Genomic DNA, 17,793 nt, shown 5'->3' with positions numbered 1-17,793 from the left:
TTTCATAGAACAAGAGGCCATAAACAAGCATGGATGGTATTTTAACGCCATCGGTCTCGGTCAATGTTCAAGAACTGTAATTAGAAAACTTGATCGATGGAGCTAGACAAGAAAGTGGATGAAAGTCTTGTCCCGTGTCTACAATCTATGCCTTCTTGAATATCTGGTTATCTCCGAATCTAATTTCGAAAACAATATTCGATAAATCTTGCACTTATTTCGAAAAAAAGAAGGAAAGTGCTTTAATAGTTTACTGATTTTTTTATCTTTTGATAAATTTTTATTTTTTGATAGTTTTTAAGGTTTTTATAGATAAGGCATTCTAAAAATGATAGTACAATCGTAAAAGAAGTGATTCTAAATAAAAGAATAAATCGAAAATATAAAATACAATTTTTTTGAGATATTATTTTGAGTAAATCAAAGTTTAAAAAATTTTTAAACAAAATTGGTTATTTTCTGATTAGATATGAATATATTGAAAATAATTCTAATAATATAAAATAATCTTAATAAAATAAACAAAAAAATATAGAAAAAAATTTTTTTATATAAAAATTAATTTGCAAAATATTGAATTTAAAAATTTATAAATTTATAATTTATATAATTTACATAATTTTTTGACTGTATATATTTAATTTCGATTTTCACAAAAATCAAAATAAAACAAAATTTTATTTATATTTTTTATTTATTTTTATATGTATTTAATTGAAATAATTTAGTTAGAAATAAACTATTTAGAATAATTTTATTTATATTTGAAAAATTCTTTATTTTTAAATTTGATTTAATTGAAAATAAATTTTTAAATGAAAAAATTTTATTCTACATTTTAATTTTTTTATGTTGTCTTTTTTATAATTGTATCATCTATGAGATATTCTGTATAAATAATTTAGGAAAAAAATTTTCTTTCTTAATAATATTTTTCCTTATTAATATTATAGCATTCTTATAATATTATCTTACAGTATTAATATTGTAGAAATGAAGTTAAGCAAAAAATCAATGGTTATATAGAAATTAATTATTAAATTATTTACTTATTTATTTACTTACTTATCTATTATATTAAGATCATATGCTTACGAGAAATGGATTAATTATTCGACTTCAACGTTTGATTTTCTTAATAATATATACAATCATTAGAAGAAATATTTTTCATTTTATTATATCTAATATATTTCTTATATTTATCATCCTCTCGTTATCATTATCCAAATATTTTATCATTTAAACCATATGTTAAAAAAAGATATTTTTAAATTATAGAAGATTTTATTGATGTTTTTATAATTTTTATTATAAAATTATAAATATATTTTAATAATTATAAATATATTTTTATATCATATTTTTATATCATATCTCACTTCTACTTCTTGACTTCATGAAATTTATGAAATTTTATTATGCTAATTTGCATTTTTCAAGCAATTATAAACAAATAGTTTATAGTTATTTTCAAAATATATATTTTCTAAATCTACTCATATAAATATATAATTTTAGTTTATAAAATAGAAATAATTATTATTAAAAAATAATATTGATAAAAAATATTTTTCAATAAGAAATTTAAATTTATTGTAATAAATTTGAAATAATAAATAATAAATTATGAAATAATAAATAATCAAAGGGCGTAAAGGCGACAATATCATTTGGAATAATAAATTGAAATCTAAATAAGGTAATATTTAATTTTCATTCTTAACATAATATAATTTCTATCACAAAAAAAAAAGACATTATCCATTCGATCATCCACAATACATCATCAGATGATAAATCTGTTAAATTCTTTCACGATCTAACCATAATTCACTCGTCGACATAACCGCAGATTATATACCGTAAGGATCTCAGGAAGAGATCAAACGAATCTTGTGGATCCGATCTAAAAGCGCCAACAGTTTATGAAAACGAGAATTTACGATTCCGCGTTACCCGTTAATCGGAACGGAATTATTCCGTCCAGCTGGAAGATACATCGATGGAAAAACATCGAGTTCTCGATCGATTAACTATATACATCATGGAATTACTCTTCTGGAACTGATTGATCTACCGGATTAGAGAAACTCTTGTGTGTCGCCGTAGGCCTCTATGTCGCGTGTCCCATGACCCCGTTTCGATCGTTCAAGAAAAGATTGATCATCTATTTTATAGGTAAAAGGATCATTTTTCGCACTCTTTCTTACGATACGATCAGCGAAGATCATTGAATTGGCTCAATGAACCGATTTCTTCATGCACGTAAAGTTGATTGCAAGCATCAAAACGTGATCAAGTTACAATGATAATTATTTAAAACTTTGTAAATGCCTTACATTTTATACAATCTTAACATTTTGTAATCTATATAAATTATCTTGATAAAATATTTTTAAAATTTAATAGAATTTAATATAATTAATGTAATTTAAAATTTAATAAATTTTAATTATATATTTTCTGGTTTTTAATAAAATCATTTTAGTAGAATTATAAATATTTAACTATAAATATTAAATTTTTTAGTAGAAGTATAATTATTTTAAAAAATTTTTTTCTTATTCTTATAAGTGTAATAAAGTTTTCTAAAACTTCGAAGAAAGTCTATAAATATTATAATTGTGCATTCTTTTAAATTTTTTGGAATAATTTTTTTTTAAACAAAGAATCTATAAAAAATGTATCTTTAATCAAATTTTTTTATAGATATAATATATATATATATATGTATAATATATATAATATATACATATATACATATATATATATATATATTAGAAATTTAATTATTAAAAAAACTCACATACATACACACAACATAAAATATACAAACGTAAAAAAAAATATATTTAAAATTTATTATATAAAAATTTATTAGTTGTTTATTTTAAATTTTGATGTTATTTTGTTATATGTTTAATGTTTGTATTACAACTGGTATTATTATTATTACAATTTTGTTAATTATAATTATGGAATATTTGTTAATTATAATTACAATTATAAGTCATAAATATTAAGTATTAATTATAACCAGTTAAAAATATAAATATAAAAATATAGCTACAAATATGAATTTGAATATTGTATTAATGCTAATATAATTATTGATATTTTTCTATTAATAGAATATTTACAATAATATATATTTTGGAATAATTTATATTATACGAGCAGTAATATTCTGAAATAATAAAATTTCTATTGATGAATCTTCTTCAATTTATTAAATATATTAAGTGTTCTTCTTTTTTATGATTTGTAATATCTGCAGTCAAATATCTTTATGTTTTTCTAATTTAATTTGGTTAATTATATTTTTTTTCTTAATTATGTCTTTGTAAATAATATTTATATATTGTAAATAATATTTATTATATTTTTAAGTCATTATTTAAATTTATTATTTTTATTATTTAATTTTAAATCATATCAATTATCATGCATAAAATTTTAACTATTTTATATGTATTCCTATTAAATTTACTGGAGTATTTCCATAATTTTATAATGATATCTATATTTATATTTATATTTATATTTATCTATATTTATATCTATATTTATATCTATGAACTTTATAATTGATTTAACTTTATTTTATTTACATTATATTGTTACAATTATGTACATTATAACTTTATTTTTTAAATATATGCTAATTTTTCCCGTTAGATATCAATATACATATATCTTTTATTTTGAGATCCATTTCTTCAAAGAAAAATGTCATTTTCTACAAACTTAATTAATTTCTCGAGAAAATTGCAAATAATGTGAATGTAATTAGAAAGCATATAATCTTGCTATATATTATATTTAAAGAGGATAATCGCTTGATCTTTAAAATCGATTACAGATCAACATTCAATATACCAATGTTCTATGCATGATAAAAAACTGAAATAAAATCAGAAAAGGCATACTGCACAATTATTATACTCTAGATAAAGCGCAAGAAGATCGAAACTATAAATCTGACAGGAAATTTATGATTAAGATGATTGTAATTCTGAGATCAAATAAAAATTAAATAATATTGTTTATTTCTTTAAAAAAAATTTTTTTTTTGATTTATTACGTAATATAATTTTGTGAATATGAAATTGAACGGAAAAAATGATAATGATTTACATAGTTTATTACAATTATTGATTTTCTTATTTTATTATTTTTTTTATATATTTGAACATTTTATAGTATTTCAAAAAATTTAGAAAAATAATATTTTCAAATAAGAAACAGATTAAAATATTTAAAATATTTGATTAAAATTAAATTGAAAAAAGATATAATGATGTTTGGTGATTATATATAATAATTATAATTTATTATATATAATAGTATATTTAATGATGTTTTAGTGATATTTTGTAAATTATGAAAATATTGAAACATCTTTATCATAATGTAAAGTTTTGCACTTGTTTATATGATATAATAATTTTTTTAATTATTCATTAATATTTTTTCTAAAATTCTTTTTATTTTTAATTTTAATATATTTATCAATTGAATATATTTTATGATAAGTACATAAAATAATTCATTTATGTGTTTAGTAAAACTAAAATTAATATTTTTTTATTGCTTTTCTTTCCTCCTTGTCTTTCTTCTTATTTTTATATTATTATTCATTATTGTTCTTTCTATCATTGTTCCTAACTTCACTTTTTTCTCATTTTATCTTTTATCCTTTCTCTTATTTCTTTTTTCTTTTTCTTCTTTCTCTCTTATACTTGTTTCTTTATCACTACTTTCCACTGTTCCACTTTCTTTCTCTTTTATAACCATATTTTTATCTTTCCATTTTATTACGCTACTTTCTTTCTAAATTTTTTACTTTTATTTCTCTTATTTCTTATTTCTTCCATCTTTATACTGAGTTTGCTATTCCGTTTTTTTAATCTTCTTTGTTTTTTCAAAATTATAATTTTAAAAAATTATTCAAAATCATTTTTTTTTTAAATCCATATTTATTCTCTTATATATCATTTTTAAATCGAAAGTGTAATTTAAAATTAATAAATTACTAAACTGAATTTTATAAATCTTTTATTTATTTTATTCTTTTCTTTTTTTTTTCAGAAATAACTAGAAAGTCTCTGAAAGAAAAGAATTGTAATAAATAGAATAGAGTTAAAATTACAATAAAATTTTTAATTTCACTTTATCAATTCTCCAAATTTTCATTAGATTAGATTAAGTTAGATAAAAATAATTAATTTATTTTTTGTAATGCATTTCTATTTTAATAATTAGTAACTAAATTATTTAATTTTAATTTTTCATGTATTCATAAATTTGCTAGTCGTTTTCTAACTGATTATTAAAAAAACTGTTTTTCCAAATAAGTTTATTTTTCAATTTTTCAACTAGTTGAGATAATCGATTTTCTCTGTAACTCTGGTCTAATAAAGATGTCTAAAATACTTATTGATCGCACCATATGTCAGAAACACTAGACCGAGTAAAATTCACTTATATCAACAACTAATCAAATAGAAAGCAGAGTTTTCTCTATTTTACAGAGAGTTTATCGATTTTCAATCAATTCTATATAATCAAGCTTTATTTTAATCAGTTTCATATATTCTCCATATATTCTCCTCACTATTCATTATCTTTTTTCAGGAGAACAATTCGCATGAATAAAAAGTAATAATTAATTGAATATAAAAGCACGAATTAAATTCTATTCCTTTTCAAAGTATTGAAACAAGAACTTCGATCCTTATTGATAAATAATATACAAAAGCTATCATTTCTTATCAAATAATCATAAGAAATAATCGATATTTTTCATGTATTTACATGATCATTTCAATTTTCGATTAACAATATAAATTAGTTTTACTATATGCGTTCATTGCATGGAATAATTCTGGATGATGATTAGAAAGTAATGCACAAATGGATCCGTGTCTCGTCTATAAATTTCATGGTCTATGAGAACGTGGTCCAACTGGAAAGAGATTAGGTCGTGCATTATGGACGATCAATAGATCATTCATATTCGATTGATAGATCATGTATATCAGTTGCTAGTTGCTTAGTATATAAGTACATATGTAAAGGGAATAAAATTAGATTAGTTATTAGAAACGATTCTTTTCAGCAATTGCTTGAGAAAACCGAAAGTACTGGAAGTTCTGTAAATGTTAAATATTGATTAATCAAAATTGAATATTTTATTTCAAATAAGATTATTAATAATTAATAAAAATAATTATTTAAAAATAATGAAATAATGAAATAGTGAAATAATGAATTATATATGAAAAATAATTTTTTATGTTTCAAATATTGTTTATTTGATTCAAATAAAATAATAAATAATTTGACTAGTAGTTAAATAATAAGATATTTTATCTGAATTAATTGATTAATTAAAAATATGGGAATATTTATAATTTTAATTTCTTTTCAAAAATCCAATTGATGTAATTTACGAATCTGTTTTTGCAGTTTTTATGTATTTATTCTTCAATATTATGTCTAAACTTATATATAAGCCATTATATGAAATTTTGTATTTCAGACATAAATGATATAATTAAAAAGATTTTTTTTATTTGAGATTTTATTTGAATAATAATATTTGATTAAGTAAAAAATAAAATTTAAATTAAAATATTTCAAATAAATTTTAAATAATGAAATAATCTAAAGAAAAATTTTTATGTGAAAAATTTTTGTATGTTCAAATAAATTAATATAATTATTATAAATAATATAATATAATCATATAAAATAATAATATAAATAATTTTATTTATTGGTTTTATTTTAACAAAAATTTTCCAATAATTTATTTGAATAATGTTAAAATTTGCGATCAATTCGATATTATTAAAATATCGATTAACTATAATAATTTGATTTAGACTATTTAATTTTTAAATATCTATTTATAATTGAGAATAAAAAAATTTTATCGATTATAATTGCTAATATGATTATATTGGGTTGGCAACTAAGTAATTGCGGATTTTTTTTAGAAAATCAAAGACAATTTTTTCATGGAACTAAATAACTTTATTCTGTAATGTGTTGCCCATTTTGATCAATGACCTTTTGCCATCTTTCAGGCAGCATCATAATCCCACGTTCATAAAACTTCTGGTTTTTATTAGCAAAAAACTGAATCAGGTACGATTTGATATCATCATCATTATTGAAATTTTTATCATTCAAGGAGTTTTATAAAGATCGAAACAAAAAGTAATCAGATGGTGCAAGGTCAGGACTATATGGTGGATATGGCAAAACATCCCAACCAAGCTCCAATAATTTTTGCCGAATGACTAGAGATGTGTGTGGCCTTGCATTGTCATGATGGAATACAACACTTTTTCGATTTGTCAATTCGGGCCACTTTTCTTCAACTGCATTGTTTAATTTCGTTAGTTGTTCAATGTAGACAACAGAATTGATCGTTCGGTTGGGTGGTAAGAGTTCAAAATAGACAATTCCTTTGTAATCCCACCAAACTGATAACAAAACCTTCTTTTGATGAATACCAGCTTTTGATGTTGTTTGAGCTGGTTCACGTGGCCTGCTCCACGATGTTTTCCGCTTGATATTGTTGAAAACAACCCATTTTTCATCGCCAGTTATCAGTCGTTTTAAAAATGGATCATTTTCATTACGTTTCTTTAGCAAATCGCAGCTGTTAATGCGTTGCGTTAAATGCTTTTCTTTCAGTTCGTGAGGAACCCATGTATCGAGTTTTTGAACATAGCCAAGTTATTTTAAGTGGTTTTCAATGCATGTATGTGATACATGAAGCTTCTCTGCAATCTCACGAGTTGTACTGTGACGATCCGAATCGATTATTGCTTTGATTAGGTCGTCATCAACTTTAACTAAAATCCGCAATTACTTAGTTGCCAACCCAATATTATAAATCATTAATGATCATGATTTAATTTCAACTAAATTAATTTGTACTATTTATTATTGAAATTGCATAAAATATAAATAAAAGTAAAGATTTTTTAAAATGATGTAATTTTTATATCTTTTACAAATAATAATAATCTTCTAATAATAGAAATTAGAGATTTATTAATAATAGAAATAATAGAAATTAGAAATTAGAAAGTCCATCATAGATAGTTATTATAATACGAATAATTATATTAATAGTTATATTATAGTTATATTAATACGAAGTATTTTGAAATAATAATTATTTTGTTTGAAAAAAATTTGATTTTGGGATATTAAGAAATAAATATTTTAACGATGAAATAGATTTGAAATATTGATTAATTTGTAAAATTGAATTTTACTTTTTATCTTTTGTTTATTTTTTTTTTATTATAATAGATAGATAATTTAACTTGAATATTTTTTTTGTGTAACATTTCGACATTTATTTTTTATTTTTATTTTTTATATTTTTTATATATATCAAGTGAGTAAAGAGAAATAATAATAAATAAATATTTTTTATTTTTTATTTATATTTTTTTTTATTATATTTGTAGATTATATAAATTTTGAATATTTTCTAAAAATACAATATTTCGAAATATATTATAGAATGACTTTCTAAAATAATTTATTACTTATGCAGTACATGTAAGTAGATATATACTATCTATTTGAAATTCATTATTCATTATGTATTATTCATACATAATTCATTATTCCATTATTGAATATTCATTACAATCAAAATCAAACAAATACATAACTGAGGTATTCATATATAACTAGAATATGAAAATATCTAATAACATTCAATCTCATATATATTTATTAACAATTAATTTATTGTTTATTATAGAAATGAAAATATTAAAATATAAAATTGATATAGATTATCTGTTTCATTTAAATACAATGGAATATTTTTAAAAGAAAGAATGTGATAAAAAATATGCTATATACGAAATATAATCTTCAATGTAGAATATTAATTTTTAAATAAAAAATTAAATTTTTGCCTTCTATTTTCTTTATTAATTTTTACGTTTTTTCCCTTTCTTTATTTATGTTTAAGATATATTTAATTTTTTTTATACAATAAATTTTATAACATGCTTTATTTACTTTCATAAAATTTTTTTTTCGCACACAAATGGTTTTTTTTCAAACACAAAACACAAAAATATCATATATCATGTATATATTATGAAAATCTTGTTATGAAAATCTTTATTTTGTATTTTAAATCTACTTTTTTTTATTCTACATATATAACATTTTTCAATCTATATTGCTCAAAATGCAACTTATTTTAATAAATACAAGTATTTGAGACAAACAATCAATATAAATACTTACAGCATAACATAAAAGAAATTAAATTCTCTATTAAGTTATCTAAAATATAAAATGTTTATATTATCTCTATAAGCTATTTATTAATATAATTATTGAATGCTTTTGGAGGATCGTTTTTAAAAATTAAAATAAATATTATACAAAAGTTAAAAATTGTATGATTTTTATTAAATTATGTATTATTTTATTTTAATTATATGGATATATTGATATATTATTTTTTGATGTATTTTTCATATACTTAGAATTGTATTTAATACATTATATCAATTTTTCATTTGATAATAAAGATAAAAAAAACAATATTTTTTATCAAATATTTTTTGTCAGTTTTAATATTATAATCGATCTATTAATATTATAATTATTCTTAACTATGTTTTTGAATTTATATTGTAAATTTTAATTAATAAGGTGCGATTACAATCAATATCAATAACGATCAATATCGTATCCAAAAAAATTTAAAAATTAAAAGAAAAAAAAATACTTGCATATATAATATAATTTCAAAATTTTAAGAGAAAATTATTATTAAGATATCAAAAATCACTTTTTTTTTATTATTTATGTTTAATATTAATTAATATATTCATATTATTAAGATATTGATCATATATTTAAAATTTGCTATAATGATTATATTATGTTTCAAATTACTTACAATATTATTTTGACCTCGATTTTCTACGAAATAAAAAATATTTCTTTTTCGAATCTTTTAAATAACAAATCTCATGTAACAAATTATTTAAATCCATCTCTTTATTCTTTATTTCTTTAGAACATTTGCACGAAGTTCATATAAAAAAAAAGCTCTCAAATTTCTCTCTTCGTACCTATCAAGCGCGCAATTTAACTACACAGACTCACATGACGTCGCGTCATCTCGAATAACAATAATGAAACGTTTGAAGAATATATACTTCGAGATAAACCACCAGATTTGATAAACATCCGACTCCAGTGAAACTGATAATGCATACCATCTCGAAGTGTTTCACGGATAGAAGCGGAAGACGATAGGCAAGCCGGGAATTAAATTTCTATTAAAGCTCCTCCAGTCTTTTTTTTTTCCTCAAGTCATCACCCACATATGCGGCTCCTTCGAGGAAATGATCGAGGAAATAATCAAGAGGGGACTACGCGCACAGCTTTCACCGTTCGAGGGCGTTTCTTCGGAAAAGTGATCCTCGAACATGAACGAAAGTGCAATGTGTCGGGATCGCGGAGATCACTGGTGTATTTCCGATTCGTTTCACGCGTGATGCGCGGATAAGCTAAGAGAAAATACACGCTCGAAAATGTACGACTACCGGCTGATTTGATCGTAGGATGTAAATTATCAGGAGATTTCGTATGTAATGTATATGCTATCGATAACTTTTTATAAGAAAGATGACGATAAAAAAGAACAAGGATTGTTAGAAGAAATAGAGAATAAATAGATCAAGAATTATGTTTATGGTTTGAATTGATGAATTGATTAACTCAATTGATAACAGTAAAAAAGAAATCCGTATAAATGGGTTGGAAGACTTTTCTTGAAGAAAGATATAATGTGAAAAAGAGAATTTATTAAGAATTTGATGAATGGTAATATATTAATATTTAATTGTAAATTTTTGAAATAGAATTAAATGAGTTTTTTTAAATAAGATGTGATAAAATATTGAACGGAAAATTTATAAGATGTTTCATAAATTTTTGGAATGTATACAATAATATATATATAATTGTACAATAATTGTATATATATTATAATTATATATATATTAATATAAATTTGTTACATAAATATTAATAATTATTAATATAGATATTGTACAAAAAAAGAATTATCATATTATTATTGATATTGTATTATTGTTCATTTTTACAAAATCTGTAAGAATTGAAATCTAGAAAAAAAAAATGGGAGATATCTGGCGAGAAATAAGTATGTAACTAAACTTTATTAACTTATTTTTATCTCAAGAAATCATATTCAATCTTTAGGCGAAATTAAAATAATTAAAATTAATTTTTTTTTTATACATATACATATATAATTTTACACAAGATATATTTCTTGAAGTAAAATGAATGGACTGTCTCATAAAAGATTAAAATTCTTTTTTAAAAAAAAGAAAGATATTATATACTCTAAATTAATTTCTTGTAAATCAAATAGTGAAAAATATTTTAAGATTAATTTTATTTTTTTAAATATATATATAAACAAATAGATGAATACAGAATATCCAAATAAATTAATTATTATATTTAAAATTTTATGTATATATATATTTTGTATTCATCTATTTGTTTATTTACATCATACATTATAAATAAAGTCTTAAAAAAAATGGGCATTTAAATTTATGAAAAAGTAGATTTTCAATAAATTTATGTGTTATATGTGTTTATGTTGTCAGCTGTCCTTAAATTATATCATAATGATACATTTTGATTACTATTAAGTATTACAAAATTATATATATAGATGTCATTTCAAAAATTCATTTCACTTATTTTTTTATTCTATGAATATTTTTCTATTACATTGCAATAAATTTTCTGTCTTTACGCTCGATTAAATCACTTCCCTATCGGTATTGTCCGGTAATAAAACTTTCTCGAATGTAATAACCGCTAATGCAACGAGCATCCTTATTTGCTTTCTGCACGTTTGACGCTCCGACATCGTTGACTAAGAGGTGTTTATGAGTTTATTTATCGTTTATTTATCGTATTCGCCTTACAAGGGCTACTATTCCAAGTGATTTCCGCAGTCACATGTTTTTTTTTTTAGGAGGAAACGTTCTCTTCTTTTCTAACGAATATTAATTTTGTTTCATCGAGAGAAATGAAATTGACTTGAGGATTCTCTTTAGAAACGCAGAAAGTTTGTTTATATAATTCATTTTATAATCTATAGCAAATTCTTAAGATGTAAATCATTGAATTCAATAAAAAAAATAGTTCTTGAGTTTTGTTATTCTTATTTTTATTTGCAATTATTACTTGCAATTATATGAAAAATTTTATGAATTTTTTTAACTTATTTATTTTATAATATAAATACAAAATATAATGAATAGAAATAATTTATGACATTAGACATTATAAAATAATTTCTAATTTTATCCGATATTTTATATTTTTTTTATTTTCTGCTGAATATAATTTATTTTCAAAAATAAAATAATTCATTTAATTTGTCTTATCAAAAATGCATTTTTGTATAATTATAAAGAAAAAAGAAAAGTCACAGGTTATTTATCTAAAAGAAATAGTATTTCAAAAAAAGATTGAGTATCATTAATTCATATGAGATATTTTTATTAAATTATTTAAGAGATAAAAATTTTGTATAATATTTAGTAATAATATCATAATTTACATTTTAAATTTAGTCATTTGTTAATCATTTACTTTATTCCATAATTATTTATTAATCATTTAATATTTACGTAATTCTTATAATGAACAATGAAGACTATTTTTTGATGTTTAATTTAATATTAGTATTATTTATAAAAAAATTTTTGATTTTTCGTATAATTTTTTTAATTCATCTCATTATTAAAATATACAATTAGAGACGATAGACAAATAGACAATATTTAAAAGAACTGCTTATAAAAAAGTCTTCCTCTTCGAACTATTTTTAAAAATAATGTATTGAAATAAATATTCCATAAGGTATATATAAAAATTAAAATGATATTATAAAAATATATTTCTATTTCAATAAAAGACAATCATAATTACTAAAAAAGAAATCTAAAATCCATCATTTTAATTTATGTAATAATTTTTTTAGAATATTGAATCATATAAATTAATTAAAATATACATGTTTGAACGTAACTTAAATGTTTCGAATAGATTAAGTTAGGCAGCTCTTATTATTCAATCTTATTAAAAATTTAATGAGATAATATTGAGATCCATGATCTATAAATTAAAAAACTATTAATAAACATATTAATTTTCTTTATAAATTCATATTAAATCTTATCTTAAAAAAAATCTTATAAAAATTTTACAAAAATACTTATCTTCTCTTCAATAAGTGTGAATGAATATGAACAGTTTAACTTCATTTCATTTTATGCAAGATAATAGATCTTTTAAGTATATTTATGTATTCGATGTGAAAAGTGAATGATATATGTATTTTTGTGTAAAAATTTAGGTTAAATTAACTTAGATTAAAATAAATAAAAGAAATTCAAAAATTAAAGACATATTGAACTCAAATTATGTTCACTATATTTACATTGCGATGTGAATTTTGTTAAATTGTATTGATGCAAATACTCAGAAAGTTGAAGAGAAAAGAATTGAGATTGAAAAGAATAAATAGAAATTTAAAAATGTAAAGAATATATAAGGATAATTTTATCCGTAAAAATAAATTTCTTCAACAATTGAAAAAGTCATCAATGGATTGGATGCAATTGCAATGAAATAGTGATTTAAGCGACTATTAAAAATCATTAAAGAATAATATCTATATAATATAAAAATCTAAATAAATATAATGAAAAAAATTTGTTTTCAAATTTTCTTGCTGTTTCTTGCACAAAATCTAACATATTTAGCTTATTTATATTTCTTTATTAATATTCTAATGATAATTGATGTTTTAATGAATAATATTTTGTTTATAAAGATCACTCATCTTGCATATAATGAAATCTAATCAACGATTTAAAAAACTAAAATAAGATAAAAATTTTTCGAAAAATTCAAAGACCTTTATCACGACTCCAGGGCGAAAGCAAACGCGTCATTGTCAGTGGTCGTAATGACAGAGCGGCGTCAGCGCATCAAATCGAAATTATCGTTAAGAAACTGGTCCAGTACTTTCGCGCATTAGCTGCATTTTCTATTTGCGGGAAAATCTCTATTCGTTATTTGTAGTTCCTGTATGAGAGAACTGTCGTCGTTCTATTAACTAATGCACGCTATTTTTCTACCTGGGACCGAGTTTCTTATCTTACTTAATTAATCATCAATTGTGATGTCTTCTATTTGCATTTATAGTAGAGATAGGATATAGAAACTTCGTATATATAGATGATTTTTAATCCTTTTACGACTGCAAATGCATATGTTATTTTAAATGAAATATTTATGTAAATAGTTAAGATAATTAAGAACTTATGTATATTCGAATATTTAAATAAATTTAATCAAAATGTATAAAAAATTATTTAATAATTAGAATCAGCGAACTGTAAATTGAAATTATTTGTTACAATTTAACTATTATATAATTCCTTGATTTTTCGTGTATCATTAGATTATTGTGAATTAAATTATTAGAATTATATATTACAGAATAACATAATGATTAAAATTATATAATTTTATAAAATGAGCTTATATTTCGAATTAATATAGAAGTCTATATAAGATTGGAGTAACAATAAAAATCATATTTAATGAAAAAAAAAGAGAGAAAGAGAAAGAAAGCCATAGCTAATGCTCTCGATTAAGATTTCCGAAATATACATAATATTACCCATTCGTCAAAGTTCGACGTTCTTCTTTGATCATAACAAATTTTTATTCCATATAACAATAGGATGTTCTTATTTATACTAGTCATACGTATATTAATTTTTTCTTCTTAAATAAATACTTAATTGTGAAATATAAGTAAATACCAATTAGTCAAACTCTACTGTATCCAACGAGTATTAATAATTTCAAAAAAATAAAAATCTCAATAGTAAACAACAATACAATATTTCCAATCTTTTTAAGTTATGACTTTCTTTTATAATATTCAATTAACTTGCAATTCTTTTCTAACATAAATAAAGAAAATAATAAAAATTAACATTGTTTTATCACCACAAAATAATTGCTTTTGAATAAATAAACGCGGAAAGTTATTAATTAAAAATAACAATAGCTATACCTATAAAAGAATTCACAATTCTTATAGTCGCAATGCAGAAATAAGATTGTAATAGGATTGACTACAAAACGTATATTATTGTTTTATTACATTATTCCGAAATAATTATTTCTTTCATAACTGATTTAATCCTTTCTTTAAAAATAAATCAAGATCTAACTTTAATACTTCCATACCTACTTTCTTTTTACATTAAATTAGATTAGTATAATAGAAATGCTCATTATATATATAGTATATTCATTCAGATATTCTAAAATATTTATTTATCGTTAGTTTATAATAGTTTTTTGAAAAAATAAATTAAAACTTTAATTATAATTATTCTTATATTTCCTCTATATTAGAGTGCAATGACTTAAAAACAAACAAACAAAAAAATGAACACGATTTAGTTGTAATAATTTTCATCATAATAATTCTTTCAAAATCGAACATTCTTCATCTGAAGTATTATCTATCTCCAATTAATCTCGATTTTCAATACCCTTTATTTATCTATTTATCTTTTTATTTATTTACTACAAATCTCTTTTCTATAATAATCTCTATATAAATGGCGTACGTAAATCATACGGAACTAATAAGACTATGTCGAGAAAAATAAGAAACGATAACGATTTCAAGAATTAATAGGGATTTAGCTCGAGCAATCGTTTCTCGATTCTCACCATGCTAGATCGATCTCTCTTTCTTTCAGTTTCAGTTATCGTTTCATAGATCAATCAAGCAAAGACGAAGGATAGATCCAACGATTCACTAATCAGTCTCAGATCTCTCCCGATCCTCGAAGAGGACTGACGAATCGATTTCATTATCGTTGGAAAGCGAGATCGTACATCTTCTCTTGATACCTTTTTCGCAAGGCTCTGTAGACCGAGACTAGTGATAGGGATATTCAGGAATATCATTCATCAAGTCGAGTAATCTCGTTTCTGTCCTGTTTGTTACAGATTTCCTATATCGGCATAGTGTTACCATCGATAATGTTAGTACCGAAGTCGAGATATTGGATACTTCCAGGTGCGAGGTAAGTTCTTTAAATGATCGAGAAGAAAACTTTGGAAAAAAGTTTGATGTTTTTATATTTATTGAAAAATTTAATGATGAACAGTATGAAAAGTGACATAGAAATTGATTTTTAAATTATGAGATCGAAGAGAATTTTATAAAAAGTAATAAAAGTATAAAAAGCAATTAATTTCTTATATTATGAGATCGCACATTATAAAACAGTGAAGTTAAATTACATATTGTGATTAAAAAGAATATAATAAATTATGAAGTTAATTTTTTAAATTACCAGCTTTGAGAAAATATTACGATAGATAATTTTTAAATTCAATATTTTTTAAAATATTTTTATTTATTTTAAGAGTTTAACGTAAAGAAAAATATTGTAAGAAATATTAGTTCATTTTTAGATTATAAAAATTGGAATATATATGACGAAAAAAAATGAAATTGATTTTTGATTACTTAATTAAGACTTTTAGAGAAATAATAAATTGAAATGAAATTTATACGAAATAACTTATTATGTCTTCTTCAATTTAGTTTTTTCAGTTTAAAAATCAATATTATTTTTTAACATCTTATTGTATATTCTTCAAATAAATAAAATTTAAAAAAAGGAGTTATAAGTTTGGAAAGAATATTAAAAATAATAATATCAATTTTAGTTAAGATTTTTTTAAAATTACAAAATTTTTAAACAGTTGATTATAAAAAAATATTAAATTTAAAATATTATACAATATATTTTATTATATATTATATTTCCTAGTGGTCACAAATCTTCAATTAAAATTCCCATCATCCATTGCCACTTTTGCCAATGGAAAAAGGCAGAAAATTAATATATATTTATATGGCTATCCATGCGTAATCTTTCTTTGACACAAAAGCAAAAAAAGTAAAACAAAAGCAATAATATAATATCTCCATATTTCTATAGTATATTTTCTAACTTTAGATTTATATCATAAAAAATATTCATTTAACGAATGAAATTCTTCGTAACATCAATGGCAAATTATTACTCAAAATTTTTTCTCTCTATGTTCATTAAGGAAAAGGAGTGCCTAATGATTCCAAAGGATTATTGATGGATATATGACATAGATTGGCGTTAAAATCTCACTTGGACAAGAGCGGTGAAAATGTACATTTACAGGTGTATGTTTATTTGACAGACTGATTTGAGTTATGCCTAGTCTCATGATTAGTTGTAAATTATTATACGGTTACAACAAGATTGTCGGTCTTTAATTTCCATTTTACTCTACTTTCCATCAGGAATTGACAGATTTTACGATTGGTTCATAAAATCAGCTATATTTTTATGATTTTATATTTTATATTATTTATATATATAATATTTATATATATTACTAAATCTTTTATCAGTGTCGGTATTATATTTCTCATTGATAATTATTATGATCGAAATAAAATTCCTAATAGATTACGAATTTTTAATATTTTGTCCTTTTCATATTTCATATATTTTACATAAAGGATATAAATGAATGTGTTATGAGTATATTTTTTTTCGATCAAAAAAAATA

At 21.3% G+C, this 17,793-nt stretch overlaps 1 protein-coding gene across 2 annotated transcripts in view; it reads left to right on the top strand.

Annotated features, from left to right (window-relative positions):
• The window catches only part of LOC102653951 (ras-related and estrogen-regulated growth inhibitor-like), a 140,162-nt gene that overhangs the window by 34,875 nt on the left and 87,494 nt on the right, over window positions 1-17,793 (top strand). For both annotated transcript variants that reach the window (XR_003306152.1, XM_026445473.1), the window contains exon 3: window positions 16,177-16,253. Coding sequence is in view for 1 of the 2 variants with exons in the window: in XM_026445473.1 (XP_026301258.1) it covers window positions 16,177-16,253 (77 nt within the window). In the remaining variant the exon portion in view is untranslated. The remainder of the gene's footprint in view (window positions 1-16,176; window positions 16,254-17,793) is intronic.

This window comes from Apis mellifera, linkage group LG15, assembly GCF_003254395.2.
Source record: "Apis mellifera strain DH4 linkage group LG15, Amel_HAv3.1, whole genome shotgun sequence".
Taxonomy (NCBI): domain Eukaryota; kingdom Metazoa; phylum Arthropoda; class Insecta; order Hymenoptera; family Apidae; genus Apis; species Apis mellifera.
This window is presented reverse-complemented; position numbering and strand designations above follow the sequence as displayed.